Raw genomic sequence first — 24688 nt, 5'->3', positions numbered from 1 at the left:
TTCTTGACTCACCCACCGACTTTGTAAGTACTTGACTGTATCCAAAACACTTTCGTCATTAAATTAGAAATTTAGATAGTCCGGTACCAAAGTACAGTGAGTTGCTTGCTAGTCACTAGGATGATCTTAGGTCGGAGGGATACTTATATCCATATCCACTCGAAATATCTCTTGACAGAAGAGTGCTCCGGAACAGGTCACGTTCAGTGAAATGTACTCCTACACTTCACTTGTGTGACATACTAGTGTCTTTACACTCCTTGGTTAAGAGGACAACCAACATATATGGCACACAATGACCTATACTTGATAATGTCATTGTCCTAGTAATAGTATACCGTTCGGTCGTAAACATGTTTAAGGACTCGTAGATAAATCCTTCTTTATCATTTAAAAGAGTCCTAAGGACTTCATCATATTACATGAGTTCATGAAGATGTATAAAATATGCGATGAAAAAATACCAAATAACTTTTATTATTTATTAATTCATATACATCTCAATTATCAACAGGTTGACGATTGACTTTTAGGACACATTTTCCAACAACTCCCACTTGGACTAAAACCAATCGGTACGGTATCGTGTACCCATCTTCGACTTATGATTATTGAACTCCTTTATGCCGATGACTTTAGTAAATGGGTCAGCCAGATTTTTCTTTCCTTCGATCTTCTGAAGATCTATGTCCCCTTGTTCTATTATCTCACGAACCAGATGATATCGACGTAAAATGTGCTTGGTCCGCTGATGTGCCTTTAGTTCCTTTGCTTGAGCAATGGCTCCAGTGCTATCAAATCCAGTGAAGGTAACATGACTTTCATCTATTTTGACTTTATCTAATCTGATCTATGTGGCACTTGCTTTCGGGCGCCGACTAGATTGTTGAGATTGAGTGTACATAGGGTATTTTTATAATTAGATTATATAGAAATTGCACATTAGCTACTTTCAAAGATTGGAGTTTCCTTTTTACCCTATCCCCCTTCTTTTTATACTCAAGCGATAGATTAAGTTCTCTGTCTAAGGGGAAAATGAAAAGATACAAATACATGTAGTATCATAATATCTACAAAGACACTTCTAGTGAATCTAAAATTCAACAAAATTAAGGATTAGGATTAAAACGAAGTCTATAATATGTTGCACCAATGATTTGGCAAAAAGAAGTCTATGTTGATGCCTTTACCACACTTAGAATTTCACCTGATAGATAAAACTTTAAAACTTCTTTGACTACTTCCATGTTAATTAAAATGGAAAAATGGAGAATATATATGAAATATGACCTAGTCAACGGCAAACAAAGAAAAAATGAAGTATACATAACTAGCCATATATTTAAAAAATCAGTTAATTGGATTGTGAAATATTAGCCAAGATGCTTGCCCTAACAATTTTCTCCAAGATCATTTTTTACTTTGTTATATGAAATTAATATCGGGCATATTTTCAGGTTACTTCCACTATTTATTTGACAAAGATTGAGCCTTGAGCAATGGTAAGGTTGCTCTATTATAACTAGAGTGTTATGGGTTCAAAACATATAAGTAGCTACTTCGCGTCCAAGGTAAGGCTATGTATATTTGAACCCCTATACACTGTAGTTATAATAGCTTCATGCATTGGGATAATATTTCCACTACATTTTTGACATGAATACAACAAAAAAAATGTCTATTCAATTCAATTTATTGATATGACAACAACCACATCGTCTTCTCATCTATTCTTAACTCAATTTGAAAGAGTTGTGATTGTAATTTTGGCTATGCTATGATCTACAAAATTGTTCTTTATTTGGAAAAGCTTGCGATTGGGCTCTCCTTGCTTGATATGGCTTGGCAATGGCCATTAACTTGTAAAATGCGTTTGTAATGAATTGATAACCTAAATTCATCCCTAGAGTCACTGCAGAATGGTTCATCTTCTTATAATGTACTAAAAGTGTAAATTTGTTTTATAAAGGTATTTTCCTAAAGGTGGCCTCCTTACACATATGAAATATTGTGGATTATAATAGGGCAAATCCGCTTATGTGCTCTAGATTCTTTACTCATAGGATCCTTTCCTCTTTAAAAATTTAGTAGTGAATATCAAGTAATGTTTCAAACAACCACCACATATAGTGTCAAGAAAAATCTGCTAATGTGGTAGCGTCAAGAAAAATTTAACACATATGTCTAATCTATTCTTTAAAGCAATACATTCATCTACTCTATTGCAATTCTTCGGGTGATATCAAATATAAACAATATATAATTACAATAATATAATCTAATAATTAAAGATTAAAATGCATCATCCATGATCTAATAATTAAAATGGATTGCTTTCAATCTCTATATAATTAAAGAATATGATCCATGAAGATCATCCATTTTTATATAAGAATACAGACTTTTTAATTTTTAAATATTTTAAGCGATATAGATAATGGAAGAAGCTTCATTATTGATTTTGGACCGTGAAGCCGGGAACTTAAACCGACTTTTACAGCTTTAGGGTTTTGCAGGCCACCCGGCCCCCTCCGATCAGTTGCTTCGTCAATCGTCATCGCTTACACGCTTCTTCCCCCATTGCTGCCCTTCTCGGGCCTTCCAATCTCCTCCCATGGCATCGCTCCCCTCCGAGAGCTTTGGCATCGTCACGATCGGTGGCAAGGGTTCCTCCCTCTCTCCCGCCGCCGTCTATGCCGTCTGCCACCGCCTTTCAAAGGTAACCATCGACTCGTCCGCCCTCGAGAAGCTATCCCAATCGAAGAGGCCATCTCCGCCACCTCGAAACGAGCCTCCTTCAAACCCTAGATTCCTAGCCCCGGAGGAGTCGCTCGCGGCCCTCGCCATTCTCCTCAACAAGCTAGTGCTCTCCGACGCCGCCATCCGGCCCACCCTCCCCGTCCTGATCGAAGAAACCCTAAACCTGGCATCCAGCCCCGAAATCTTAGATTTCGGCTCGCCGGTCAGGTTTCTGGATTCGCTATCCCGGTTGAACGGGAAGAATCTAGACGATATCGGACTCGGGGAAAAGGAAACCGGTGTCTTTGAGGGCTCTTGCGCTGCTTCGATTGGAATCTGTGCCATATTGGACTGCTGCTCGTCGGCTCTGGTGAAGGTGTCTGATGCTGTGGCGGCATTGTCTTGTGAGGCTGCTAGGGCTGATGTCACTGCGTTCGATTTGCCAGTATCTGGCGATGGTTTCTCCATCAAAGCCGAGATGGATGTAGCTGGCGACATGAAAGTGTTGCTGTTTGGGTCGAAGCTTGTAGGGCAGAATGATTCAGGACCCTTCGCTGAGATCCCGGCCATCCATGGTAGCTTCAGAGAAGCTGTAAGGTCACTGCATGGAAGAATCCGGGTTGAGTTGAACTCCGGTGTTAAGGTCAAGAAGGCAATGAATGCTGGAAATTATGGAAAAGAGAAAGCTTTGATTACTTCGGTTTTGCCGTTGGCAGTATCTATTCAGTCGATGAGCGAGTGTAGCTTGGGTAGATCAAAATTGACTATTGAATCAATTAGTGATGATGATCTAAGGTCAAAGGTGGCTGAAGTTTTTGAGAATGTTCGCCCTAGTTCTGATTGGCTGAGAGAGCAGTTCCAATCCATTACAGAGAAAGCTGCTTCTGGATTGGATTATGTTGGGGTTTTTCATCATGTATATGAGTTTTTGGTTAAATTTAGGGAGGTTCTTGCTTGGGAGGCGGCATTGGCGTTGTTTGCAATTGAAAGGGATGATGATTCAATTGAGAAAAAACAAAATTGTTGTTCGACCAGCATCAAGCCAGATGGAGAAACTGCAAAGGGTGAGAAGAAGAGGGAGAAGAAAAAGAAGACCTCAGGGAAGGGAACTTCTGTTATAAGGCAGCTCCTTAAAGACCGAATTATGGATAAGAATGAGATAGTCACCGAAGATGTTAAGATTCTGGTTGAGTGGGCACAAGAGCTTTCTTTGTGTTTTGATCCCAAGGATGCTGGTCTCGACACCTTGCTTGCAAAGGTGAAGGAAATAATTGAGAGCAATGAAGTCAGAAGGCTTCCTAAAATTCCAAAGGTGAGGACTACAAATCATATCAAGGTCTTAGTATTCTTTGAACTGCTAAAATGGTTATATTACTTGATTTTCCATTCCCCTTTATTTGATTTTTTGTCTTATCATGCATTTTTGACTAATAGCAACAAAGTATGTTTGTTCCCACCTATCTACCCTGAAGGAGCAGAAGAGTTGGAATATGTGCATAGAATTCATCTTTTGTTTTTGTTGTATATTTGAGATTTGCAATCTTTGGATCCCATTACAATCTTTAAAACATTTTGTGCAGAAATTAATGGTTTGTATACGTGCAATGCTGTCAATTTTCTAATTTAGCTAGAATTGATGAAGAAAAGACCACTTTCTCTACTTACGATGCTGATGCCTAATCTTTCAATTATTTGTTGTATATTATTAGCTGCATTAAATTTCATTGTGATTCTTTTTCTCAACCCAGGATTTATGTAATTCTCTGAGACATTAGAAAATATAATTGATATCAAGTTGCTGATAAAACTGCTATTGAAATTTGACAGAAAGACAACCCTTCATATACGTATAGAGAAAAATTATTTTAACAAATTTTCGCCATAAATTTCCACTTACGTGTTTTCCCAGGATAAAATGCATTTTGTGAACTTAATCTTCTATGCCCTTGAAATCATTCTAAATGGTCAAAGAGGTGCTGATGTTTTTCATTGTACACATGAATTAAACTAAATTTGAATCATTTTCCATCAATTTAATGTTTCCTATATTTCAGTGCTTGTATATTACCTCTCAATGCTGTATACTAAGTCAGATCTCATTGTGATTGTCTAAAGGGCACTCGTGATTTTGGAAAAGAGCAAATGGCCATACGAGAACGTGCATTTTCAATTATCACAAGTGTTTTTAAGATGCATGGAGCAGTGGCCCTTGACACACCTGTCTTTGAATTAAGAGAGACTCTCATGGGAAAATATGGGGAAGATTCAAAGTTGATTTATGACCTTGCTGACCAGGTACTCACCAGGCATTGGAGTAGTTACATTTTGCTATTATAGTCGGTTTAGTTTTTGCTGCATGTTATATTTTATCTAAGCAGTGCAAGTATGTGTGCAATTTAATTCAGGGGGTGCTCAATCCCTCAAGCTTTCTCTATTTCTTCACTTTTGTTACCATCATATACAACTTCGAGGATACACATGAGTATACAACAAAATCATTTATCTAAGGTGGATAAATTAATGCCTTTATATTCAAATTCTAGCCATTGAGATTAATAAATTATTGCATGATAGTTATAAGGTTAGCTGAATCATATTAATTAGAAAGTTGGGCAGTCAAGAGGTCAAATGATCATAAGTTGTGCTAGCAAAATGAGACTATTTAGGTGAATGCCAGTAGGGATTAAGAAGGAAAATGTTTGACATGAGTATACCTGTCGAAGCTTTGCAGCAGCACCAGTTGTGATCAGGGGACTGACCCTAATTTGATTTTACTAGAATTGGAGGCTAACTCCATGATAGATTTAACTTGGGTTTTGAGCGTTCAAGTCAGCAGCATTCCATGTTTTGGTTCCAAGGTCTGAATTTGGTGTGGACTATGGTCTCATATATTGAGCATTGCAAATTTCTTAGGCATTTTTGAAGCTCTTTGATTTGATTGGACTTGAACGAATTGAATTTAATGGACCTTACCGTAGCCACTTTGAAATTTGAAATTGAATAGGCTTTTTGGACCCAAGTTGAATTTGTTAAACTTAAGGTTTGAGTTGTTTGACTTTGTTAAGTCTAAACCTAACTTTGCTAACTTAAATATAAGCCTTCTTGGAATAGGTTGGAGTTTCTTGACATGCTTCTAGTTTTGCACCTTCTTGTTTATGTGAGCCCAGTCTTTGTTCATTTTGGTATTTCCAGAATTCCATGTAGTTTTTAAGGCTGAAGGCTTTTAATAGAGGCTCGAGTCACTAACGTTCATCATACCTTGAGCCCTTTTATACTTATGATCTGAGCTCATTTATATTCAGAATGTACTTGACCTTTATACATGTTACGTTTGAATTTTGTTTAGATCTAAACTTTTTTTAGATTGTATCCACCACTCTTGGTTAGTCCATTTAAGTTGACCCATGTGATTGTCTCAGACATGTTAATTATATCAACTCCCACCTTATTGGATATATTTATTCCCACTCGATTTCAAGGGGTTCCAATTTCTTAATGACCCCAATCTAATAAACCTGTTTTGACCAGTCTACATTTATCTGTTTAAACCGTTTATACGAGATACATTTTTCTGTTTAAACCATTTATACTAAAGTTTAAGAACCAATCCACATTGCTGGTATGGTATCAGTATGTTGTGAAGGCTTAGTGTGCCCTTGTATCAACACATGATATGGGTGCTTATGTTGATTCCAACGGCATCACGTGTTGTTATGCGGATGAGGTACCTGTATGGATTCTAATATTTAGACTTAAAAACATTGACTTGAAGTTCACTTTGAGACCAAGGTAACAGGTTTAAACCCATTTAGGGAACTTTTCCAAAGATTTTTTAAACTTCTGATTGGATTGTTTGCGCTAATTAATTGGAACCCATTTAAGACTCAATCAAGCTTGGAGACTTTGATATCTATATATGAATGTTCATGAATGTTGTCTCAAACGTGAGTCCATTTGAGAATCAACCTAAAATGCTGAAGTAATCCAAGCATAATTAAGTCGAGCCAACTTTTGATCATTTACTGCCTCAACTGATTTCAGTTAAGTTAATCTTTTCTATCTGATTGTATTAGGCTCAATGAATCCTTTTTAACTTCCATTGTGTTTGGCCAAGTCACTGCATTTATTGATTTAGGTTCAAGCAATTAAGGGCTCAGTTAAGACTTAAGACTGGATCAAGTTAAATTTAAAATGGGCTTCTTTGTTGAAGATTGCATCTCATCATGTTCAGAATCAGTCTGATATTCAAATAAGTTTAGCTAATTCTATTTTAGACCTGTTAATAAAGTTCAGCATCACTCCAGTTCTCTTGGCGTAGATAATTTTGCAATCAGGTTCAGGACTGTTCATTTGTGATATTACAAGCTAGAGAGATTGACTTGAAGCACATCTAACTAGTTCATGTTGACTAAATTGGCCATCTTTTGATTCTTTTCCATTAAATTAGTTTACTTGAATCTTTGGAGTGCTGGAGCTTGAAACTTGTCTTGCTGTCAGGGGTTGAAACAATTTCAAATCATTGTGTCTTGTTTTCTAACTTAATGCTGAATCCTCAGAAGTTGGTTGGTTTAGACATTTGGAACTGAAGAACATGCATAGAACCTGAACTTGTTCAAAGGTTTGAAATAGGCTAGTAACTGAAACTCATTTGCTGAGATGGGAATGAACCGAATCCAGTTTGATATTTTGAAACCCTTTCTTCTTGTTCTTCTTCTTTGTAAATACAGGTGGTGGATTATGAATATAAAGGGGAAAATCACACCCATATTGCCAGTAGAAACTAACAGAAAGCAGAATGAAAGATTAAAGAAAAGGAGATTGTCCGAGAAAGCTCCCAGATTAGCCATGTAGTTGGCCAGCTGATTATCCTCTCTAACAATACGTGGACCCCGACACACTGCTAGATCATTGAGCAGCTGCTTGATGTCTTGGAGGAACGGATGCGTGGAAGAGAGAGAACCATTTAGCCAAGACAATAACCGTAGTAGTTTCCTTCTAGCCATATATGATTTTTATAAAAATGATGGATAGCAGTCTTGAGGCCAACCCATACACCAGTGAGTTTTGTAGTTTGTACTTAAGAGTTGCTAACAAGAATGGCACCTACTGCCACTACCATCCGGTCATGGTCATGAATTACAAAGCCCGAACCTATTGCATCATCCTTGATGGAGCGATCAAAGTTAACTTTTACAAGTCCAGGTTAAGGGGGTTCTCAGTGACATAAGAAAGGTGAAGGTCATGGCTGCAACCCATGGCTTTGAGAACCACAGAGACCGAGACAGGTGAGTTATTGTCTCTGATCACGGAAGACACTCAAAAGCTAGACTAGCTGCAGTTCGTGCTACAACATCCGTTTGAGACATCTCACCCAAGAGAACCTCACAGTTCCTAGCCTTCCAAATGTGCCAAAGGATATTGGCATTAAAAGTTTGAATATAGTTGGAATTAGGTCTAGACCTCTTTAGAATGACTGACGTAGAGCATCATTTGCCTTCCTAAATGATTTTCAAGAGATTAAGACCCCATTTGGAGGAGCTTTTGGAAGGCAAAAAAGTACTTTTTGGCTCTCCAAAAGTATTTTTAGATGAAATAAGTGTGTTTGGTAAAAATTTTGAAAAGTTGTTTTAGCTTTTTCAGAAAGCTAAAAACAGCTTTTTGCGAAAAGCTCCATTTTAGAGCTTTCCGGAAAAGCACTTTAAGGCTCCATCGGAAAGCTGCTTTTTGGACCAAAATACCCATGATAAAATATAACAATTACACAAAATGCCTTTTTATAATTCTAAAAATCTGCAAGAGGGTGAAAAATTAATTTACATTAATAATTATAATATTTTATACCTTCATTATTGTATTATACTATAAATATAATATTATATTACGTTATATCATAATACATTAATATGTTATGTTAAATAATTTAATATTATGTTATATTATGAAAATTAATTTATGCTAATAATTATGGTATTTTATACCTTCATTATTGTATTATACTGTAAATATAATATTATATTACATTATATCATAATACCTTGATATGTTATGTTAAATAATTTAATATTATATCAAATTATTATGCTATAGTATACAATATTATATTACTATATTATAATAATATTATATTACATTATAGTAATATTATACTATATCATATATTTATGTATTAATACGTATTATATTTTATTATGCTTTATTGTATAATACTATGCAATGCCTTTTATGGTCATTTTGTCGTACCAAAAGTATTTCTCAGTTTGTTTACCAAATATGTGTTAAAGTGCCACAACACTTTAAAAATGTAGTTACCAAACAGCAAACAACTTTTTATAGAAGCTCTACTTTATAAAGCTTTACTTCCAAAAGCTCTATTGCCAACAACCCCTCCAAACGGGGCCTAAATCTCAAAGGCAATCAACTCTTTTGGAACTCTTTATAGAACATATTTTCATTAGAGTTCCAAGACCTTCCCTTCTCTGTCTTGTAAGGTTTTTCAAAGAGCTTTTATTTGAATCTTCCTGCATATTAATAAACCTGGAGCTAATCTTAAACATCAGACTTGGTTATTCAAACTTGAACTCAGAAATCTGATATTTCATAGTTCAAACCTGAAACTCTAGAAGCCTGAGTCTTAAAGCCTTCATTTATTAATTAGTCATTATCATTATTTATTATCGTTATTTTATTATTATTATTATTTTAGTATTATTTTGTTATTATCATTTATTATTATTATTCTATTATTATTCAATTATTGTTCTATTTTTATTTTATAATTGTTGCTTAAGACAAGCTAGAAATCTTGAACATGGTCGGTTTCCATTGTCAGAGATCCCAAACAAAAAGAAAGAAAAAAATTGTTTCTTTTGCTGGGGCCTAAGCTGAAATTTGATTTGGAGTTTAAACATTCCATCCATTTAACATTTAGGCCCATTCAACCATGACTTAGTATTTCATGAAAGCCTCAAAATTTCTTCTTCTTATTAGACTTTCCAAGATCAAGTCTCTATTCATCCCAGGTCTGTGGGGGTCTGTTCCAGGTCTGTTGATTTCTATCAACATCAAAGTTTGGATAGACATTTAATTATTATCTTAAAAAGAAATTTAGCCTTTGTCAAAGCTAGAAGATCATCTTTATCGCATCTTTACTTCTTTAGGTGTTATTAACCTGTACTCTCAAGAACCATGGCTTATACAATTGTGAGCAACCTCTTGTGATGAAAATCTCTACAGGAGAGGACATACCTATTGTACCTTTAGTCTTCAATCTGAGGTGGGGGAGGACATGCCTGTCCCATCATCAGCTTTAAAGAAACAAAACAAAAGAAAAAGAAATTGACGGTACCATAAAGGAAGAAAGAAAGGTATACAGATTCAGTGGAGGCTTCTTAATTTTGAGCATGGTAAAGCACAAGGAGCAACGAACAGATAATAAAAGAAAAAAAATGAAGTAGAGTTTCGAAAACGGAAAATGGGAAATCTCAGTATATGTCTGGCTAGAGAGGAGAGGAAGTTTGAGAATGTGTAGGAGAATTGTTAAAGATGGGTAAATAAGAACAAATAAAAGAAAAAATAGGAGTGATAAAAGGTTTAACTGAGTCCACCAACATCCACCTACTCTCTGTCTCTTTCTCCTCTATTGTTCCCTCTCTCTTATGCTTTGTGACCATGGGAGGCTAAAAGAGTATCATTCAGTGTTTATGTTCTTTTCTGTATAAAACACTAAATAGTCTCTGCCATTAATTACTATGTGAATTGAACAAAATTACAGGGACAAACCACGTCCTCACATGGATTTTCTCATATAATTGAATTGCTGATTCCAATTTTGAATTCAACTTGACCTTTCGAACCTCGACAATACTGTCATGAATCAAATGGTAAATATGTGTATATGCATGATATCATCATTAACCTAGATTGGATGTGGATCAACCATAGAGTTCATTGCATAAAGAAGTAGCTAGCTGTACCAATTATTAGTCATTTGTTATTGGTTTGTATTATGGTTCCATGAATATTGTGGTGAGTGTATGATTGTAATTCATGCCTTAAACAAGGACTCAAGCTTTTTGGTTCAGCAGAGGATTGATAGCTGTCTCCTTCTACATCTTGATTTGGTGTTCATGTATCATCATAACTGTTGGAGGCCATTGTGTGATACTTAATGTAATGACTAAGCAATTGACTTTGTGCAAAAACATAATTTCATATTGCTTTTTTGACATTCATGGTTAGTAGAATTATCTTAAACATAGGGCCAATTGCATTTCAGCAACTGTCAGAACTTAATGCTGGTCAGAGGACATGCATTTACATGAGATAAGTTTAACTTATCTTATATTTGTAGATTCTTGAGAATTATTTCATTCAACTTTATCATTGTAAATAGAAAGGTATAAGATATTGGATTTTTTTTTTTGGAATAAAAGTCCCTCACTCATTAAACCTTTTTTGAGATATTGGTCTGCAGTTTGTTCTTCCAGAATTGAGAATCTTTTCTTGTACCTTTCTCCCCTTGTTATCATTTATTATTGCACACTTAATATCAAATGGCATTTACTTTTCATTTGTAATTCTATTGCAGGGTGGTGAGCTTTGCTCTTTGAGATATGATCTGACAGTCCCCTTTGCCCGATATCTGGCCATGAATAATATTAGTGCATTAAAAAGGTATCAGATAGCTAAGGTATATCGAAGAGATAACCCATCAAAGGGGAGGTATCGTGAATTCTACCAATGCGACTTTGATATTGCTGGCCACTATGAGCCAATGGAACCTGATTTTGAGGTTATTAGAGTTTTGACTGAGCTGTTGGATCAGTTAGATATTGGCACCTATGAGGTATATTATAACCTATGTTTCTGGCATCAACTATATCACTTTCCTTATCTAATGCATTGTCATGTTTTCTTAATTGTCATAATGGTAAATTGATGGCATTGTTCAATGGGTGGAAATAGGATCCTTTTTTTTGAAGTAAAAGAATCTCTCTTTCATCCTCTATTGTGGTGTCTGACAGTGATTTTTCCTGAATTGAATATTGAATCGTCATGAGGGGTATTTCTTTTTTATTATTGCAGATAAAGCTGAATCATCGAAAGTTATTGGACGGAATGCTTGAAATTTGTGGTGTATCTTCTGAAAAATTCAGAACAGTTTGCTCAAGTATTGATAAATTGGACAAACAATCGTTTGAACAGATAAAAAAGGAACTGGTGAGGACAGCATTATGTATTATTTGAAGAGAAAATTGTTGATGTACATTGTGTCCTTGATCTTCTTTTTATCTTTTAATTCCTTGCTTTTTTGTCTTGTGAAGTTCATTTCTTCTCTTACTTTGGAGTTTGGTCATAATCGAGGACTAAGTCTTGTATTGGGGCTGTCTCAGTCTGGTCCAGTCCTAGGTGGATGCCTCCAAACCCCTTTTCTTGTTTTTTTTTTATTGTTTAAGATTTTTTTTGTTGGTTTTAATAATTTTTAAAATCTTCCTGCTTCCTCTCCCTTCCTATCATTTCTCTCTTTATTTTGTTCCTCTTCTTTCTCTTACCTCCCTTCGTGTCCTTGCTTTCTCTTTTCCTCTCTTTTCATGAACCAGAGCTGACAAAGCATAGAGGCATCAGGCTTTCTTTTTCTTTAATCCAGATCCAGTTGTCCTGGTTGCTACCAGGCAACCTAGTTACCAAACCAGTCTTGGTCCAGAAGAGACGGTTCCGGGAACTTCCAAGGACCGGATCTGTCACTGGTCCAGTACGGTACCAGTGGGATGCACCAGGGTGGAATGGGTCCCAATTCCTTCTTCACAATTCTTGATCTAATTAAAAAACATATCTTGTAGGTGGAAGAGAAAGGTTTAGCTCTTGAAACGGCAGAGAAGATTGGCACTTTTGTGAAGAAAAGAGGGCCACCACTTGAAATATTGTCAGAACTGAAGAAAGATGGCAGCCAGTTTTTGGAGAATAGTGGAGCTGTCCTTGCATTAAATGAATTGGAGATTTTATTTAAAGCTCTTGAAAAATCAAAGTGCCTGGAACAAGTGGCTTTTGACCTGAGTCTTGCCAGAGGCCTTGATTATTATACTGGAGTTATATATGAAGCAGTTTTTAAAGGTGCTACACAGGTAAACACAGTTTTAGCACCATGGCACAATTTTATGTTGATTTCTACTATAATTTTTATTATCCTGTGTAGCAGCATATCTTATCAATCTTTGGATCTTTTATTTTTTACTCTGAATTTCCTGATTAAGGTTGTTCTTAAATTTATACATGGAAATAGTATTGACAAATTTGGCCATTAATTTTCATCTGATCCACATGAACAGAAATGGCTATCTTAAAAAGTAAAGCATGTTATATTAACATCAGATTAGGTTAAAATGGGGTCTATCTCTTCATACTGTGATAAAGAGTCATCTGGGACCATGGAAGAGACCTTTACTAATTCTGCCTTTGGGATTGATTGTTGGTCTAGTCATATGTGTTATAACTCTTTTCATTCTTTGTTCATTCTTTCTTTTTTCTTTCTTTGTTTTAAAGATGAATGTATTATTTTAAATTGAAATGCATAAAATAATCAATAAATTTCCATTGGCTTTAAACACAGGAGGAAGTCTTTTTGGCCCAACCTATCACAAGTATCCGCATTTTTATAGGCCAATTAGAATAAGAGGATATTTTATATATACCATATTATATATGCATAATATCTCATATTTCCATCTCATTTTGAGTGGGTCTCATATGATGTCACTAAGCTAGGCTAGTTTTCTGAATGCGTGAATTTATGCCAATCACGTAGGTAGTGAGTTCCTGTTTCCTTACTAGATGTTCTTTATCTTAATCATGCTTTAAATAATGCAGTTTACATGTACATTGAAGGACATTGTTTGGCTACATTTGCACCAACAATAATGCAGTATGTTTTTCTTCTATTGCATGATAATTGATTTTTAACTCAATTCTTTTGGCTTGAGGCTCATTGTCTCATAAAATCAATTATTCCCATCTATTGCATGCATGGTTTGCCGAATTGGGCCGAACCGCTTGGTTCCGCCTGTACCGAGCCAACTCGGTGGGGGACCAGGTTGGTTCACCTAGTTTTTTCGGAATCGGCAGGAATCGGTCCCAAACTGATTAGAATCGGCCGAAACCGGCCACGAACTACATGAACTTGGTCCGAACCGGCCGGTTCCGTGCGAAACCGGCGGTTTGCACCGAGTTGGACCGATTCTGTACTGGTCCTATCTTTCATTTTAAACTTAAGTTGGAAACACCTGAAAAGTTAGAAACATCTTAGGCCTTCCCAACCTCTCCAAATAACTTCCCGCTCCATGATGAAAACACGTTGATTCAGCACAATTGAAGGAGTATCCAGCTCGAAATAAGATATGCTTCTTCTCCCCTATCTTATTTTCTCTTTTTTTTGGATGCCGAAAAATATCTTGAAATTTGAAAAATATGGTGAGATCATGTCAAAATTTTTGATTTTGGCATGATTTCATGATATGTTGTAGATTTATGGATGATCTACATGATCACATAAAAATTTTTAAATTTTGTGTTTTATATAATTTTTAAAATTTTAAAGTACATTTTTGGATTAAAAAAATAGAATTCAAAGAAATATAAAATCAGAAACATAGTTAGGGGAATGCAAGCTACTCTTTAGCTAAATTTGGTGTCTATTTATTCAAATTTTGATGCGATTATGTGCATAGTGGCGTAGGCCTAAATTTTAAAAAAATTGAGAAATAAGTAACCTTTGATGCATGCCACGGGTCTAGAAAAATATATGTAACATCTATAGTAGGGTTCTATATGAATTTGAGCTCAAATTATTTTTTTAAAATATTTATATTAAAAAAATATTTTTTAATTTTAAAATAATTAAAAATATAATTAATACAAAAATATAAAAAATTACTAGTACGTAATACATATTTAAGAAATATTTTTTGAAGTAAAAAATATATATTTTTGAATTTATGGTATTTAAACATATTTTTTAATTTCAAAAATATTAACAATGTATAAAAAAATAAAAAATTAAAAAATTAGTAATATATATTAGATAAGCTAGATACATTTTTTGAAGTAAAAAATATTATTTTAATTAAAATAAAATTTTGTTATTTTTAAATAATTGATAAACTGACATACTTGATAAATCTGCAAGAATGGAACTATAAAAAAGAGTCAGAGCGTGACATTGGTTGGGATTATGGCTAAATACTCTCGAGCCGGCATGCTAGAAGTGCAATTGGTGCAATATAGAGTTTAAGAGAGAAGAAATAATTAGGTTGAAGCAGTACTTAATTGGTGGTTACTCCGATGTATCTGCATCGAAAATGTCCGCGGAAGATTCGACAGCTGATGAAGTACTTCGCTGATTTCAGAGCAGCGAAGGAGAGGGTTGCCAAAAAGAAGCCGGAGGTCGACCGCCGAGTTGTAGAGCCACCTTTCTATTACTCTAGAGAGTCAAAGAAATCGTCTGCTCTAGATAACGAGGTCTAGATCCAAGCTCGTCATTCAGGCGAGCCTAGATGGTCAGTGGCAGCAGAATGAGGTGGCCATGAATTTGGGCCCTCATACTACGAGTCCGGCTCGATTCTGCGAGCAGCAGGGCTGATCTAGAGTTTAGGAGGACCTCAGTTAGAAAGGCTACCAGCAGAGGCGGTGAGGCTGGATGATCAGTGGCAATAGGATGAGGTGGCCAGGCATAGGGCACGATTTGGGCCCTCACAGTATGAGTCGGGCTCTGATTCTGTCAGCAGCAGGACAGATCTAGAGTTCAGAAGGACCTCCTTGGTTAGGAAGGCTGTTAGTAGAGGCGATGGCCGTATTGTATCTATGCTGGAGGCTTTTGGTAGCAGAAAGAAGTCTTCCAGTGAGATTCCATCAAGAGCCACCATTCATAATTTAGATCCACATGCATTCTCTAGCAAGAATTCAAAGCGGCAGGGGGTTGACACAATGCTAAAGAAGGATTTGTGGGGAGCTATTGGATTCTAGTTTCACTTCAGCCACATTCCAGCGAATACCGCAGACAATACGTATTATAGATCTGCCATTTTTTTCATACAGGCTGCCGGTCCCTATAGATCATCTAGGACTGAAGAACATTACGGTGAGCTTTTTGACAATAATGAGCTAGAAAAGTGGATTGCTTCATACAAGAGCAAGTGGCCCACATATGGGATGACGATGATATGTGATGGTTGGATCGGTCCTACCAAGTGGAACATCAACTTCTTGACATGTTTGTGTTACGAAGACTTAATTCCATAAGTTGGTTGCTGCTTCCGATCTGGTGCATGACGCCATGTATATCCTCGGATTGATATAAGTGATTTATTAGATAAGAAAGAAGAATGTCGTCCAGGTCGTCACTGATAATGAGCTGCAATATAAGGTCATCGGAAAGATCTTGATAGAGCGGTGACCATATATTTTCTGAATTCTGTGCAGCACGTTGTATTGACCTCATGTTCGTAGACATTATGAAGATTCGTAGGGTGCAGTAGATAGTGAATACAGCTTAAACTATCACCAGATATATTTATAAATATAGCCTATCATTGATGAGGAGGTATGCAGGGGAGAGATCTTGAGACCAGGTGTGACATGGTTTGCTACCAAAACACTTGATAGCCTTCTGAAGAGAAAAACAATCCTACGTCAGATGTGTCAATCCCGAGTGTCAAAAAAGTAGATTTGTGATGGGCACTGAAGGGAGGATTGTCAAGGACTTGGTGATGAGGCAGACATTCTACAGCAGGCCGAGAAGATAGTGAAGATTCTCAAGCCATTGTAGAAAGTGCTTTGGGCCATGGACAGTAAGAGGTGCCCCCAAATGGACTTTTTGTACATCATCATTAAGCGGTGGTGGGACTACCAGATGAATGGGGACTTGCATCTAGTAGGTAAGCAAAAATATTAAATATTAGACTACTCTTGTACTTGTACAATTTTACTAAAATAATTACGAACTCTATCTGCAGCATACTACCTGAACCTGAGGTTTCAGTACACCATACTTGAAATCGATATGGATGATGAACTTCTGGCAGCTCTGCGTAATGTGATTTATAAGATTGAGTCTGATCCAGAAGTCGTGACTCTATGTCTATAAGAGATAAGTTAAATAATTTGTGTAAATTAACTGGTATTTTCGGTTATTAACGTATCACTATACGATTCTTTTTCATAGACCAAAATATGTAGAAAGGGCATTGACAGCTATCGTAAGTAAGAAAAGTATGAATGCTACTTAAAATAGTTTTGAAGTCTCGACAGCTATCGTAAGTAAGAAAAGTATGAATGCAGATATATTACACATCAACGATAACTATTACTTGACGTTAGATGGTTACTAATACGATATTATTTTATATGTAATTTCTTCAATATTTTTGCAGTTCAATGGTGGATTCATCTTGGTTTGTCTAGGAGAAATTTTAAGTAGCTAATTATCTGGATCCTTTCCTAAATAGTATTTTTGAGTGGTTGTGAGCGTAATTGGTCCATCTTCGCCCTCATCCACAGCAAGCAGAAAAACTGTCTGACATAGAAGCGCCTCAATGATCTTGTATATATTCACTACGATCTAAGATTGAGGCTGAAGTGCATTCAAAAGGACGTAGAGCTAAAGTTCACAAATCCGATCCATATTGCTTTCATTGACGATGAGGATGATCCTATGATCGGATAGCTTGATAAGCCAGGATCGCCTCTATGATCGACCAGTTTCGTAGCCAGTGAGGCTAAGATCGATGGAGGGCAATGGGCAGATCGCAACATTTCACGCATGCTTTCAGCTGATTAGCCACAAAGATCACTGGAGAGCCCATTATCACATGACTCGTTTGAGATATCCTCTCAGAGATATGATCGAGAGTTGCTTAGACAAGGCCACCATGCTACCTGATTGACTCAGTCAGGAGGGTGACAACCATCCTCCTAGCATAGTCAGGCAGAAAGGGCATAAAGGGTAAGTAGGCAGCTGCTTAGTGCACCAAAAAATAAAAAAATGCAGCTGCAGCCCCATGGATAGTGTGGAGGAGCTTGTTCACTCAGATTTAGAGACTAGGAGCAGTAGCGATAGCAGTTCTGGTGGCCATGGATCTGCTGGCTAGAAAGAAAGTGGAGGACATGAGGCCACTGTTTATGAGACAGCCATAGGGTGGTCTTTAATTCATCGGTGAGTTCTAATTTACGCATGCTACATAAATAAGGACCACAATATACGATTTGGTAGAGCCCGCGAGGATACGATTGCATATAGAAGATGAGTTCTTCGAGATTACTTAAGAGGACACGATGCAACTGCAGATGATCTTGCACATGAAGTAGGATCTATAGACGTATTAGGCTCTAAGTCGTATACTGGATCCTATTATCCGAAACCATAGGCAGCCTATGATCCATATGGATACGAATATGGATATAGTGTATCTGAGGCATCGCTTTTCGGTGTTACTATCCTACGCAGCTCGGAGTATCTTATAGGTCGGATTTTGCTGCCGACATATTCGGATGGCCCTTCGCAGCCAGATTATTAGCTCAGCGAGAGATCCGAGAGTGCTTATAACCCAAAGCGCGTTTCTTATAGGATGAATACACAAGACTACAATGCCGATTGGCTAGAGGGGTAGGCTGATGTGCCTCCTGACTATGCTAATGATCCGGATATCTACGAGAAGTATCGCTATTCGACAAGATTTGCACATAAGTACTCATCATTGTTCAAAAGTTGCAATATCGTTCATGTGGATGCATGTAATGATACTTGCTGACCTTTTTGGTTTGTCAATTCAATATATTTACCTTTTGCATTAATATTATTCACACATCAACTAAACAAATTTGATTCTCTTTTTCTGCCTCTTAAATCTTAGATTTGTATTTTATAAATCCATACCAAGGAACATTTGAACTATATCTTGGTTTCAAGTGGACCACATGCATTTCTTGCATGATTATTGATTTTTATGTCAGTTCTTTTGGTTTGAAGCCCAGTCTGATAAAATCAATCATTGCTATCTATTGCATGTAATTTTGCTGACCTTTACTGCTAAACTGGGAAAGCAGGCTTGCATACAAATTTAAGGATTCAAATCTTTAAAATAAAATTATATCCACGTACGATGTACTCGTCATTGTTCAAAAGGTGCAGCATCGTACATGTCAATGCATGTAATGATATGTGCTGACCTTTTTTTGTTGGTCAATTCTGTATATCTAACTCTTGCATGAATATTATTTGCACATCGGCCAAACAAATTAGATTCTCTTTTTGGCCACTTAAATCTTAGTTTTGTATCTCATAAATCCATACCAAGGAATTTTCTTGAACTATTGGTCAACTGCAAATATCCATTATTATCTTGGTTTTCTCTGTACCAATGCATACCTATGTCATTTGGACCACGTGCAACTCCAGAGGATCCTGTACAAAATACATGCAGTGAAATATTTCTCAGTCCTTATCTTTAGTTGATCTTATGCACAAAATTTATTGTTATCCCCCATCTGCTCCACAGATGTAATATGTTGTCCTTCCGAAAAGTTTTCAGTCATTGATAGTTTAAGTAATAACTTTAATTTTTCTACAAGATGATTTGTTTTGTTGGTACCAAGGATAAAGCATTCAGATCCTTCACTAACTAATGTGCATTCTAGGTTGGTTCAATTGCTGCTGGGGGCCGATACGACAACCTGGTGGGGATGTTTAGTGGAAAGCAGGTCCCTGCAGTTGGTGTCAGCCTTGGGATTGAAAGAGTCTTTACAATAATGGAGCAACTTGAAAGAGACAGAAACCAGGTAGTGGTTATTATCTTTTCTTACTAATGCTTGGTGTATCTGTTTCTTAGGAGGTAATAAGTCAATTTTGCTTTATATATACATGGTACCTTTCTAGTTTGTCTTAAATGCGCATCTAAAACCTATACATAATATGTAATAACAGATTATGCCCGAGTGTGGTTATTCTATTGTGCATACAAAAACACTCTCTATCAATGCTATTTAAGAAAGAATTATTTTGCTTTTGCTCTCGATCCCTTGGGATCAGCCCTCTTATGAGTTCCTTGTTTCAATATGGCATTCCACTTGATAAAATACATCATATCTCAGTGGTGCATCTAAGTGCATATATTTAATATCTAAAGGGAGGAATTTGTTGAGATAAGCCAATTTGATGGTGATTCTAAGTGGCTTTGCAAATGCTAATCAAATTAACTTGCATGTATCTTGTGTATAACTGCTATTGAGGTCACGTCGAGATGTGCATGACTTGCTCACACTGAGATCATGCAAGTTATAGTCTAGTTGGCTTCATTTTTTCCTTAATTGTCGGGATAGGTGTGTGTTTTCGTGGCCTTAGATCTGGGTTTGCCTTCTCTAGATGCAATTTCTATAGGCATTTATGTTTCGTGGATTCTGAGCCATTCGAACTCTGTAGCCAGAATACCTTTAGCTCCACTCTGGTCCCTTTTTGTTTGAGCAACAGCTACCCAAAATGTTTTATGTGGAACTCTAAAATACCATTATTGGAAGTTCAGTACAGGAGTTTATGGTTGAACCAAAAAGGAAGAGGCAAAGTTGAGATGGTATTGTAATATGCCCCCATAAAAGAGAGGAGCTTAGATTTGTGTGGATAAGTGAAGGGGAAGATCTGAGAAAATTCAAACGGAAGTTGTATAGACAAGAAAAGATAGCCCTTAATTGAAACAAGTCGAAGAAAGATTCATAAATATAACTAAACACAATCATAAGCATCGTTCTTGTTGGGAATATGATTTACTTTTTACGAACCTTCGTGGTATATATGCATCATTCTTATATTAGTTGCAAGAACACCCAACAAGTTATCTTTGTACCTTAGATCTCATTTGGTTTGAGGAATAACTAACCCTGGCGTACATCTATTTCTGTGCCATATTTGTATAGTTATTCCTAAACTAAACCTGAATTTTGTTTTGTTGGAGTCCTCCTTTCTTGAGGTAAAGATGATGAGGGATGACTTAGTAACAGATTTGACCAACACTACTATAAGAGGTGCCAAAAATGAAGTAGGTAACTGGAGGTGGGATAAACTGGAGAAGAGTTTATTCCAGCCTCCTGATAGAATTGTTATCCCTTGGATATGTGTAATTTGACCAGAATAAGATCAACCTGTTATATACCATTCCAGCTAAAATTAGCTTGGCTGAAATAAAGGTTGTCACACCCCTTATCTCAGCCTTGTACTAAGAACAATTTTAATTTTTATCTAATTCTCTTGAATGTCATTGGTAGCAGTCCCCAAAAGTTATGTAGAAGTTAAATAGTTCCTTCGTCAGATTTAACAGTGCATTTCTTCTTGTTGGTATACCATTTATATTAGCTGGTTCAATTATATGCATGTGGTTTTGCAGGTGATTCGTGCTACTGAGACACAGGTTTTGGTGGCCATTCTGGGGAAGGATCTCATCTTGGCTGCAGACCTAGTGAGTGAACTATGGAATGCCAAAATAAAAGCAGAATTTGGTCTCACCAAAAGGGTGATGAATCATATTAATCGTGCGAAGCAATCTGGCATCCCATGGCTGGTGATTGTGGGTGAATCAGAACTAAACAAGGGTGTTGTTAAATTGAAGAACATTGAAGCCAACCAAGAGGAGGAGATTCCAAGAGAAAAAATTGTTGAAGAGCTTCAGAGAAGGCTCGACGCTATCTAAAAAGTGCAAGCAATATCATACAATCAAGTTCTAAAGGACTGAATATATACTCACTTTATGCATGGATCCAACTTGACTCCATATAACAACACCAAGAGGAAAGGACATGACTGAATTCAAGCAGGCTGGTGTCATGGCAGAGCGAAAGCTTTAACCTTGGCAAACCTATGGGTTGGTAGCTGACAGACAAATTTGTTCAATAGTTAGCTGGTCATTGCATCCTGAGCTTGAGATGTCTAAATTGCTTTTTATGCAGGAATCAGATTTCTATTTCATATTAGTGGCTGGTTCTATTTTCCAATTTCATCATTCATTGTGCCTTTTTGGGTTTTGCCCTTGTATGGGGTACCATCAGTCATCTCTTTTCTTTTTATCGTCAACCAGGTAACAGGCATTTAAAGGTACAAATTTTCATTTATCTGGAATGAAGTTTCTATTAGAGCTAACAGTGACATTTATTCCTTTGCTGTTGTCCCTTGGTATTGTTGAAGCGTATTCTGTTGAGTAGCAAGCTTTGTGCCAGGATATCTTATGCTGTTCAAGAATAGGATGCTGGTAGATTAGATCCCTCTAAAGGCAATATTAAGTTGCTGGCAGACAATTCCTGGGTTTTGTTTCTCCCTAATCTTTCTATTGATATACAGGGTCTCTCTCTCTCTCTTTGGGGCACAGGGTCTCTTCTTTAATATCTAACTTCCTCACTTTGCATCCATAGGAATGGTTGCGGTGGTTTGTGAACATTAAAGCCAGCCATGTGGTAGGCTAATTCTCTCCCTTTTTGATGTCATATAGATATTTGGCCAACAGGCATGAATCCAACCACAGTTTCGAGGAATGTTTCATGACATGCAATGATGGCACAAGAGGGGAAGGGAAATCATGCGATGCTGTGGCCAAATCTCTTATCATCCATATAATAGATATTGGACTCAATATAATAACTGAAACTGAAACTTTATTCATGTATGACTTTGGGGACACCAGGGCTGGCAAAATGCAACCCGACCTGCAACCTGACCTATTCATTATAAGTAGGTTTGTGTTTGGGTTGTAAAAGGTTGTGACATTTTTAACCTATTAATTGTTCGGGTCAGATTCCGATTCTTATCTCTTTATTGGTTTAACCTATTTGTTATATGGGTCAGGCTGGATACTTGGTTAGTACGTGCTCCATTTTAAATCTAGCCCTCATAGAATCCATTTCAATTTTGAAAGTCTAGTTCATTTTCGATTTTCGAGTAGAGCACGTGGAGTGCCGGAGATAATTGACATCTCATCCTGTCGACCACAGACGGATTCCACATCTACCCCAGCACCAACTCTATCTCTAGAGACTTCCCTTCCACATTTCATTCGTGAGTTTGTGATTTCGTCCCTTTCTATTTTTTGCATTCCAAGTTTTTCCACTATTGCTTAGTTAGGGTTTTAAGGTTTTTTTTCTGTTGACTAAGTTACCTGCCTACCCAACCGACCCTTAGCCCTTTCCATCGACTGATCGACCGATTCTGAGCTCCTTTTCTTAATGACTGAGTCGGCGAGTAGCAAGAGGCCGAGATATTGCTACTTGAGAAAGATTGACCTCTAACTCACTCTAGATCACTAGACTCTAAGCTCCTTTCCTCAACGATCTAGTCTTCCTCAATATACCTCATCTCAAAGACTCAAACCCTTTCTATTTCGATCTCTCACCTCTTGATTTGCCATCCTTTTAGCAAGAACTAGAGGATCTCCAAGGGAAAGAAGTGCGACAAGAATAAGATGCATGACATCAACTCCTTTTTTATATTTCATCTTTTTATATTGTCCTCGTTTATCTCTCAATATAGTTTTGATTTGCTCGATCTACTGTAGTGTGGTGTGAATCTCATGGCAAAGAAAGACTAATAGTCTATAAAAAGCCTAGTCTTCAACATGAGGCACAAAAGTTAGTTTAAATGCTTATTTTTCTTGCTATTTAGGTCTAGGATCCAGACAAAAATTTGCCTAATCAAAGATTTTGGTGGTTCTCACTAGAGGGAATCAGATCTTAGTGAAAGAATTAGATTCACTTTTTATTTTTGAGAACTAGAATGGTAGGAGGTCAAAATCAGGAGAGGGAAGGATTTTGCCATTGACGACAACTTCCTTTTCTTTGCAATATTTTAACATTTCTACTAATTAAAACCCAATTCACCCCTCCCACTCTTGGGTTGTCTCCTTGGGCAACAAGTGGTATCAGAGCAGGTGCTCTTATATCAATTGGTGTTCCAATCTTTAAAAAGAGTAAAAGATTAAGATGACAACCCCATTTGCATCGTCCCTTAGTGAAGGGCAATCCACCAATAGCCACCATTTTTTAATGGTGCAAATTATACCTATTGGAAGGCTAGGATGAGATTCTTCATCCAAGCCCAAGACTATGATGTATGGAGCATCATAGTAAATGGACCACACATTCCAACACACACGGTAGATAATGTGTCCATTCTCAAGCTTGAAAAAGATTGGGATGAATTTGATAGAAGAAAAGTACAACTTAATGCTAAGGCAATGAACGTACTATATTGTGCCTTAGACCCAAATGAATTCAATAGAATCTCCACTTGTATTTCTGCAAAAGAGATATGGGATAGACTTGAAGTGACCCACGAGGGCACAAATCAAGTCAAAGAATCCAAAATCAACATGCTAGTTCATAAATATGAGCTATTTAAAATGAAATCTAATGAAACTATTACTTGCATGTTCACCAGATTTACTGATATTGTCAACGGCCTAAAAAGCCTTGGCAAAAGTTAAACTAACAGTGATCTTATCAGGAAGATTCTTCGCTGTTTACCAAGGTCATGGGAAGCCAAGGTCATGGCAATCCAAGAAGCAAAAGACTTGAACAAGCTGCTACTTGAGGAGCTTCTTGGATCTCTAATGACACATGAGCCCACGATGAAACAACACAGCGAAGAAGAATCCTCCCATAAGAAAAAGGTAATTGCCCTCAAGTCTACTTCTTCTAACAAAGATCTTTCTTGCAGTAGTAGTAGTGAAGAAGAGGATAATGAGGAGGATGAAGAAGAGGCACTTCTTGTGAGGAAATTTAGGAAGTTCATCAATAGAAAGAAAACCTTCCACAAGAAAAGGTTCCCTTCAAGCTCCTTCAACAAGGACAAGGGTAAGAAGAAGGAAAGTGAGAGAATCGGGTGCTATGAGTGAAAGAAGCCGGGTCATTTCAGAGCCGACTGCCCCACATT

General features: G+C 36.9%; 1 protein-coding gene across 1 annotated transcript; it reads left to right on the top strand.

The window, feature by feature from the left end:
• The first annotated feature begins 2491 nt into the window (after window positions 1-2491).
• On the top strand, window positions 2492-21922 carry LOC103697704 (histidine--tRNA ligase, cytoplasmic). The gene is made up of 7 exons (XM_008779618.3): window positions 2492-4051; window positions 4855-5034; window positions 11327-11584; window positions 11824-11958; window positions 12579-12860; window positions 19423-19563; window positions 21159-21922. The coding sequence occupies exons 1-7, from the start codon at window positions 2615-2617 to the stop codon at window positions 21459-21461; spliced, it is 2736 nt and encodes a 911-aa protein (XP_008777840.2). The 5' UTR covers window positions 2492-2614; the 3' UTR covers window positions 21462-21922.
• Window positions 21923-24688: the final 2766 nt, after the last annotated feature.

Source organism: Phoenix dactylifera, unplaced genomic scaffold (assembly GCF_009389715.1).
Source record: "Phoenix dactylifera cultivar Barhee BC4 unplaced genomic scaffold, palm_55x_up_171113_PBpolish2nd_filt_p 001294F, whole genome shotgun sequence".
Taxonomy (NCBI): Eukaryota; Viridiplantae; Streptophyta; class Magnoliopsida; order Arecales; family Arecaceae; genus Phoenix; species Phoenix dactylifera.
The sequence above is the reverse complement of the archived record's forward strand: the minus strand, read 5'-3'. Positions and strand labels throughout refer to the sequence as shown.